Source organism: Lonchura striata, chromosome 13, assembly GCF_046129695.1.
Source record: "Lonchura striata isolate bLonStr1 chromosome 13, bLonStr1.mat, whole genome shotgun sequence".
NCBI lineage: Eukaryota > Metazoa > Chordata > Aves > Passeriformes > Estrildidae > Lonchura > Lonchura striata.
The window spans coordinates 17,261,147-17,269,795 of NC_134615.1; the positions used below are offsets into that span (position 1 = coordinate 17,261,147).

Sequence of the window (8,649 nt, forward strand, 5' to 3'; positions counted from 1 at the left end):
CCTGAGTCCAGCACTCACCTGGCTTGGAGCAGGAGCTGGAGGAACAACCTCCTGAGGCACCTGAGTGCTAAACCTCAGCAGCCCCCTTCCATGTCTGGGGGTGCTGGACCCCCCAGAGAGCCAGGTCCTCACTGCCCTCACCCACAGCAGCCAAGAACTGGTGGATCTGGAGTCAGTGGACACATCTGGACATCAGGTAGCACATGCTGGCTGATTCAGAGCTCCTGGGACTGAGGCAGAATGAACACTTGCCCTGATCCTGTCTGCTTAGCTTAGCTCACTCTGTGGCAGCAGATAAGGGGCCACAGCACAAAGCAGAAGGTGTGACCAGCACATCACCTGCTGTCCTGCTCAACAATTAACTCCAATTTACCAAAATTGGAGATGAAGGGCTGCAAGCTGCTTTTGTCACCTGCGTAAATATTAACCACGATGTAAATCAGGATTATCTCTCTGAGCGCAACACAATTACTCTGTTTAAAAAAAAACCAAACAGAACTGGGGGGGCTGAGCGGGGTGTTGCTGATGAGTTTACAGCTCTGTTTGTGGTCAGGCTGGTTTTCATGGCATGGCAATCTCTTGGCACAGCAGGAACAGCCAGAGGAGAATTTGCCAGCACATGAGGAGATGCCCCACAGTCTCGCAGCCTGGCATGCTCCTTTGCTCAGCCAGGCACAGTGACACAAGGGACGAGCCTGCCAGGAGCCTCAGAGCAGCCAGCACAGGCCTTGTGCTGTAGGAATGCCAGGGTGTTATGCAATGTTGTCCTGACCAAAAGTTGCTCCCTGGGCCAGGATAGGGCAAGGATCAAAGGGCAGCAGAATCCAGACAAGCCAAGCTGATTCTCTGGGCTTGGTTCGATATGTTTATTGTCAGAAGCACTGTACTCACTGGGTGTTTGGCTTTAAAAACTGCTTCATGGTGCTGCTGTCATGGCCCCTCTGGCTCCAAAATTCCTCAGAGTCTATGAACAAGAGTCTGGTTTTCTTCAGGTAATGGGGCTGGTGACCCTGGTGCTGGAAGGAGGGAGCTCACAGTGTTCTCTGGCATCGCTGGCAGAGCTGCACTGCAGCAGGGTCTGCAGGGAAGGGGTTCTCTGGCTGTCCCTGGGAGTTTCTGTGCCCAAGCAGAGCCAGTTCTGCCAGACACATCCCACGGGCATCACCTGTGGGCACAGCCTGGCAGCACCGAGATGTGCTCTGGGTGCACGTCCTGGCAGCCTGGTGCTGGAACGGGCACGGCGAGGCTTTGCCACACTGCCGGTGAACTTGGTCGGTTTCCCTCCACTCACTCAGCTGCTCCACTGCTCAGTAAAGCAAATCATCCCCAAAACAATGAACCTTCCCTGGCTCACACTGCTCTGGGGCAGCATGAAACTTCCCTGTCAGACAAGGGAGAAAAGGCAGAATGAACCAGGAGGCGGGGAATGAGGAACACACCTGGAAAACATCCCCTGCTACCAGGGTTGCCTCTTGCCAAAGGCCACCAAACCGGCGGCATGGGAAGGCAAGCACGGGGAAACGCTGGGATATTCCCGGGCAGGGCCGAGGCTTTCACCGGTGACACTAGCGGGGATTCCGTGCGGATGCTCGGTGTCCCCAGAGAGGAGCCGCTGCTGGGTTTAATGTGTCGCTAATGAGGTTCCTGACAGCGATGGGATGCCCGAGGTTACCGGCGCGGTTCCCGGTGCCGTCCCGGCGCGGCGGCAGCCCGACGGGGAGCGGAGCCGTGCTGGGGTAGACGGGTCTGACGTGGGATGGGGACGGAGATGGGGACAGGGATGAGGACGGGGGTCCTGCTGCCCTCCCGTCCCACCCCCGTTTCCACGGCGACGTTGTCAGCAGCCGGGCGGCCCCGCCCCGCGCCCCGCCTGGGCCAATGGCGCGGCGGCGCCCGGCCTGCCCGCCGGTGACGTCATGGCCGGTGAAAATCCCCCGTGGCCGCGGGAGCGGCGGTGGCGGCGCGGCCCCGCGGCCCGGCCCGGCCCGCACCATGGCCAAGCACCACCGCACGCCGGCGCGCTCCGCCGAGCCCGTCATCGAGGTCAAGAGCAAGGTAAGCGCCCGCCGGGGACGGGGCCGGTGATGCCGGTGCCGATGCCCGTGCCGGTTCCGCCGGGTCACGACCGAGCGCGTCGCCCCCGCGTCGGGCAGCACACGTGGGGTGGCACCGCGCAGCAGGGAGCGGCGCGGGAGCCAGGCCGTGCGGGCTGTCCGCTCCCTGCGCTGCGGCGGCGCTGCCCGGAGCCTCCCCGAGCGCAGCCCGGCCCGGCGGCCGCGGCGTCCCGCCACCGTGGGCTCTGCCGGGCCGCGGGCTCGCTCGGCGCGGCCGTGGGAACGCGGCGGCGGAGCGCTCGCCAGATGCGCAGGGCGCCGGTGCGCCGTTCCGGCAGCCCCGGCGTGCGGGCTGGCCCCGCCGGTGCGGGTGTGCGGGGTGTGCGGTCACCCCGGGGACGCACCTCGCCCAGATGTACACTCACCCAGATGTGCGTGCTCGCCAAGGCATGCTCATCCCCGGCTATGCCATCAGCCAGATGTGCGCCCCCAGCAAGGCACGAGCCCCTGTCGCGCATCCAGATGTGCACACCTGCATGACTGTGCGCTCGCCCAGCTGTGGTCTCCCGCAGACGTGTCTGCTCATCCAGATACGTGCTCACCTGGCACACCCTTGCCCAGATGTGTGCGGTCACCCAGATATGCACCATTGTCCACCTGTGCCCATCCACCCACCCCTGCGCTCATCCAGATGCATGCACTCCCTTTCTGCACCCTTATCCAGCTGTGCACTCGCCCAGCTGTGCCACTGCCTGCTCGGGACCCCCGGCGGGGTGCAGAGTGTCCTCCTTCCCAGGACGTGGTGGCCACCGCCTGCCCCGACAGCTGGGGTGTGACCCCCGCGGGCAGCGCGATCCTCGCAGCGCTCCTCAGCCTGTTCTTAATTGGCTTCCCGTTCGTCGTGACGGAAGGAGGCATTAATTAGCGCTGTTGCTCACCAGGTGCTACGGCAGCGCCCGTGTCGCAGGGAAGGGCCTCCCGGCAGCGCGGAGTCTGCCACGGCTGGTGGTACGGCCAGAGGGTCCTTCCTCTGCCGCGGGGCCATCTTTCTGCCCCATGGCTTCAGTGTTTGGGCAGAAAAACGGCTTCCCTCCTTTTACTTTGTCTTTGGGACGGGCTCCTCCTGACTGGCTCTGCCTGCCCTGGGGCAGCTCTGTGTGGTGCCCTGCCTGCATCAGTCCTGCCGGCCGGGGCCAGCCCTGCCCGGAGTCACCCTCTTCCTCCTCTTCCTCCTCTTCCTCGTCCTCCTCTGCAGTTTGACGCTGAATTTCGCCGCTTTGCCATGAAGCGCTCCGGCGCCGGCAGCTTCCAGGACTTCTACCAGCTGCTGCAGACGGTGCACCAGATCCCGCGGGTGGACGTGCTGCTGGGCTACACAGACATCCACGGCGACCTCCTGCCCATCAACAACGACGACAACTACCACAAAGCCCTGTCCTCTGCCAACCCCCTCCTCAGGGTCATCATCCAGAAGAAGGGTAAGCAGGGCACTGGATGTGTCCTACCAAGACAGATGAGCCACAACCCGCAGTGCTGCTGGTTCCACCTTTGGACTGTGCCAGCGGCAGGCTGGTCACATGCCCTCCATACCAGGGGCATGGCTGGTCACATACCCTCCAGCCACATCCAGTGGATGGATGTGGAGATGGTGGCACTTGGAGGCTGCCAGAACCCTGCCAGGGCTGTGGCAACCACACAGGCTCTCCCTGGCAGCTGAGGGCACCTGCCTCAGCCCAGCCCCATGCGACCTGGCGGGCAAAGGCAGATCCTTGCAATTCACCCCTTTGAAGTCGTGTTTTCCAGCCAAGCTTGTGTGGGCTCCCAGATAACACCCGTGTTACTCCCGTGAGCGCTGTGCCAGCAGCCCCATCCAGCCTCCTGCCCTGAGGAGGCAGGAATTGAGCCATCATTTTGGCAGACCTCTCAGGGTGCCAGGTGCTGCTGGATTTTTGGTGTTCGGAAGAGGCTTGGTGCCTCCCTGGCAGACCAGGGGCTTGCCCTTACCTTAGTGGCATATTCCCAGGGAACTACTTCCTTGCACAGGTACACCTGATAGTATCCTCATAGCAGGGTCCTGGTGAGGATGAAAAGCTCCAAGTGACAAACACTCCGAGTATTTCTCCTGTTTGCAGGGAAAACCAGCCCATCCCCTTCCACTCAGTTTAGTAGCACTGAGGTTTTCTCTTTCATAGCCCCATCGGTCAGCAGTTCACAGAGCCAGAGCCTGACCCAGAGCCACAGGGTCAGCACAGCATCCAGAGTGAGACTGTGTTTCCAGCTCATGTTAGTGGTATGAAGTCTCTGGGCGAGAAGTGATGCTGGTGGCCAGCCCTGGCTGCTGTGTCAGTTTTCCTGGGCTTTTACATCAGGGTGTTTTGGGATGCTCTGGACGTGTGTATTCCCCTGTGGCCACATGGTGTGGGGGCTGGCAGCAGCGATCCAGGCTGCTGGAGCTGGTGATGCACTCAGGGGATGTCTCTGCCAGCACCAAACCATCCCCTGTTCCTTGCCCAGTGCTTGGACCCAGGCTGTGACATGGAGAGCCAGTGCAGGGGTGGGTGTGCCAAGGCTGCAGTAGGACCATCACTCCTGCTCCCAAGAGCTGCCCTGTGGGCTGATGGAAAAGCCTGTGAGGGCGCACAGCTGACTGTGCCAGGACAGCACAGTGTGGAGAAGAAGCAGGCAGAGCCTGGCTCCATGGGCAGCATGATAAGGAAGGCGAACAAGCAGCATCAGGGAGCCCCAGCACCTGGTTGTGCCCACAGGAGAGGGGCCATGGGGCTGGCAGCACCATAAGGAAGTGAGCAGAGAGTCCAGGAGCAAGTCCTGGGTGAATCACAGCTAATTTAAAATGGATCCAGGTCATCCTGAGGCTGGGCTGTCGTTGAACCGGTCTGGGTCGCTGAGGAATGTGGCTGCAGAGCCTCTCACACCACGGGGTGCAGGGAGCTGTGCACACACACAGGTGTGCTCCTGTCAGTGGGCTCCACAGCAGCCAATCCTGCCACAGCAGAGCAAAAAGCAAAGGCAGCAGCTAGGCTCCCCTCTGTACCATCACCCCCTTGGGTGAAGCCATCCCTGCAGGGCAGCCTGGCTGGGACAACAATGCTGACCCTCCTTGGCTGGGTCAAGGCTCGTGGGAAGGGCAGGGGAAAGTGTGGGACATTGCCAGGGCCACCATGGGGCTCATCCCTGGTGTGCTGGAGCTGCCTGGCCCAGCCACTCTGCGCCCCTTGGAGAGGAGCTGTGTGCTGAAATAGCTGTGGGAAAGCCTCCGCCACCCTTCCCCGAGCTAAAAATATGCCAAGGCTGTGTGTGCAGGGAGATATTTATAAACCAGGAGCCCTGGCAGGCTGGCTTGGCTCGGGAGAAATCCCATGTCCCCTGGGCTTGGGGACATCCCTAGCAGCCCTGCAGCTGGAGCAGGGTCCAGATGCTGGTGGGGGTCACTGTGTGGAATGTGCTGACCATGGAACATCTAGATCTAGGCTCCCCCATGGAAAGAGTTGGGGAGAAACCAGAGAGGAACCAGGGGCTACTCCCCAGCACCTGGTGGATGAGGAGGCCAAGAGTGATGGGTTGGAGTTGGGCCCCACAGAGCAGCCCCAGGCCATGGTCCAGAAGGAGGGAGTCAAACCCTGGATGAAGGTGCCTGATGGTGCAATAAGAGACATGGGCACAAGTCACAGTCTGGGATATTCAGGGGCCCTGAGGATGCTGCAGCCCTGGGATGAATTTCCAGGAGGTGGGGAGTCTCTGTCCTTGGGAATGCCAGAGTTCTGCAGGACATAGTGGTGGCTATCACCAACCCATGCCAGCGATAGCCCTGCTCTGGTGGGGCAGAGGACTCTGGTGCTGTCTCCTGGGGTTGGACTCGCCCTAAGGGAGTTGGTTGCCACCACAACACACTTATGTGGGGGGGGTCCTCGCTCCCCAAACCCAAACTGGGGCATGGCTGCAGCTCCCAGGCCATCAGGGCTGGCAGCTCTAGTGTTAAACTGCAGAGTTTGGCTTAAAGTGTGATTAAGGCTGAATCACTGCCTCGATCCCACTAATCCCGGCCTGTGTGCCTGTGTACGCTGGGTAATCCCAGGAGATGGGCCCCAGCGGAGACAGGCTGCAGGGAAAGCCAGGCTGATGATCAGGGGAGGAAAAGCCGGTGAGACCTGTGAGCAGGGCCCTCCTGCTGAGGGCCCCAGCACCTGGGGCCAAGGGCACGGGCTCACATCCCCGGCAGCTGCAGCGCCTGACGCGTGTCCTCCCTCGCTCCCTACAGCAGAGTCTGATGCCAGCGTCTTCGCCTCCAACTCCTTGCAGCGGAAGAAGAAAGGGCTGCTGCGCCCAGCACACTACCGGGCCAAGCCTCACCTCCTCATCGGGATGCCCCAGGACTTCCGCCAGATCTCCTCCATCATCGACGTGGACATCCTGCCCGAGACACACCGGCGCGTGCGGCTCCACAAGCACGGCTCCGACAAACCGCTGGGCTTCTACATCCGCGACGGCGTCAGCGTGCGCGTGGCCCCGCAGGGCGTCGAGAAGGTGCCCGGCATCTTCATCTCCCGCCTGGTGAAGGGCGGCTTGGCTGAGAGCACGGGGCTGCTGGCGGTGAGCGACGAGATCCTGGAGGTGAACGGCATCGACGTGGCCGGCAAGTCCCTGGACCAAGTGACGGACATGATGGTGGCCAACAGCCACAACCTCATCATCACCGTCAAGCCGGCCAACCAGCGCAACAACGTCATCCGCAGCAGCAAGGCCTCGGGCAGCTCCGGCATGTCCACGGACAGCACCCCCAGCCAGCAGACCCCCAGCCCGGCCTCGCAGTACCTGAGCAACTACAGCACGGCCGAGAGCGACGAGGAGGGCGACCTGGTCATCGAGAGCGACAGCGCGTCCCACTACACCCCCGGGGGCTGCCCCAATGGCGGCCCCGCCGACGGACCCCTCCAGCGGAGCCTGTCCCCGCACAGCTCGCGGGGCTCCCTGCAGTCCCTCGGCAGCCACGACGGCAGCCCTGGCAGGGGCAGCGGACGGGAGGATGGCACCCTCCTCACCCTATAGCTGCAGGAGCCTGTGCCACTCGGTGGCCGGCCGGGTTTCCGCTGATCTGGGCTGGATGTGGACACCAGGGTGATGATGTGGCCGGCGGGCAGGGGTGGAGAGGGGCTGCCCTCTGCCCTCTCCCACCCCCTGTGACCCCAGGAGTCCCGCTGTGGGATCCACTCAAGCTGGGCACTGCCCCTCTGAGCACCCTTGCCTCCTCTTCCAAGCAAGTGGGGGTTTTTAATTGTTTTATTGAAATATGCATCATTAATATATTGCAATGGACAGTAAAACTTTTTGTAGAAAGCAGCATGGTTGTCCCTGGTTCATGTCACTGCAGGGAGGAGGGGGACAGCGGGTGGGTACCCCAGCCCCGTGCATGGAAGGCAGTGCCTGGGGGCTGTGGCCTTGACCTTAGCACACCTTGTGACTTTGCTGCTGTGCTGGGTGACTCCACTGAGATGCATTGTGCCTGTTCCAGGATGCATGTCCAGGCTGTTTTGGGCAGCTGCATGGCCTGATGGCCTGATGCAGTCAGCCTTGCTTGGTTCCCCTATTCCCACCATGTCCCCGTTGCAGGGCCCTCAGTAATGCAGGGGACACCTGGTCTGGCAGCAGCACCTTGGCTGTCACTCAGCCCTGTAAACGCTGCTGGGGATGGTGCAGCCCCATCCTCCTCCTTCAGCCCCAAGCTCAGGGCATGGGGGTCCACACCTGTCCCTGATGTTCTGGGGCTCCCAGCACCCTCAGTCCCTCTCCTGAAAGTGCCCAGCTGATGGTGGCACTCACTGCTGCCAAGGGCTTGTGGTGGGACTGGCAAGGAGCAAGACCTGCAGCTCTCAGGGTCTGAAAAGCCAGCACCAACTCTCCGTTCAGAGCCTTAGGCCAGGGCAGGCTGGGAGTGCAGTAAGGGCTGAGGACACTCATGGCTCACAGCCAGGGCCCAGACAGAGCAGAGAGCAGATCTGGCAGCAGGGCTGGTTAGCCCAGGCTTGTTGTGGGCAGGGAGGTGCCCAGGGGCTGTGCCCATGGCCCCCAGTCACTCTGATCCAGCCGGCTCAGCCTGGCTGTGGGTTTGCCCTGAGGTGGCCCCAGGGGCACATGGGGTGATTTTCCAGTTGGCATCTCACCTCCTCCAGCCCTCGAGTGCCAAAATATTCCCCACCCCTTGGCAGCGGTGTCAGCCCTGACATCCCAGGGCACTGCAGTGTGCCAGGTGGCACAGGCAGGGCTAGAATACTCCACAGTATCCCCACCCCACAAAATCCTGCCCAGGATGGAGCAACCCCTGCAAAAAAATCCCCAGCTGCTTGGGGGATCCACACACAGTATCCCCAGCCTCTGTAGCAAATGGAGCAACAGCACAAGCTGCAAGAAGGGAAAACTTGATGGGATTTCAGGGGAAAATGTGTTTCCCCTGAGGCCAGCACTGTGTGGAGACAGAGCTCCAGCAAGGTGATGGGGGCAAGCTCCTCCTTGGAGATTCTCCTAATTAAGTTGGATATGGCTCCAAGCTGTGGTGGCACCATGTCTCTGCTGAGCAGGAGAT

General features: G+C 61.6%; 1 protein-coding gene across 2 annotated transcripts; it reads left to right on the plus strand.

Annotated features, from left to right (window-relative positions):
• Window positions 1–1,923: 1,923 nt before the first annotated feature.
• LOC110476319 (partitioning defective 6 homolog alpha) lies at window positions 1,924–7,409 on the plus strand. 2 transcript variants are annotated; one of them, XM_021541187.2, is made up of 3 exons: window positions 1,924–2,055; window positions 3,310–3,532; window positions 6,331–7,409. In XM_021541187.2, the coding sequence occupies exons 1-3, from the start codon at window positions 1,993–1,995 to the stop codon at window positions 7,116–7,118; spliced, it is 1,074 nt and encodes a 357-aa protein (XP_021396862.1). In that variant the 5' UTR covers window positions 1,924–1,992; the 3' UTR covers window positions 7,119–7,409. The 2 variants fall into 2 exon arrangements, with proteins under 2 accessions (XP_021396862.1, XP_021396863.1); XM_021541188.2 differs by having other exon boundaries at window positions 6,334–7,409.
• Window positions 7,410–8,649: the final 1,240 nt, after the last annotated feature.

What these genes read in the sequence shown, in the direction of transcription:
- LOC110476319 (XM_021541187.2), top strand. Translation starts at nt 1,993, where the DNA reads ATGGCCAAGCACCACCGCACGCCGGCGCGCTCCGCCGAGCCCGTCATC. An exon ending in TCATCGAGGTCAAGAGCAAG is followed by an intron (nt 2,056 to 3,309) that starts GTAAGCGCCCGC and finishes CCTCCTCTGCAG; the next exon opens with TTTGACGCTGAATTTCGCCG. An exon ending in GGTCATCATCCAGAAGAAGG is followed by an intron (nt 3,533 to 6,330) that starts GTAAGCAGGGCA and finishes CGCTCCCTACAG; the next exon opens with CAGAGTCTGATGCCAGCGTC.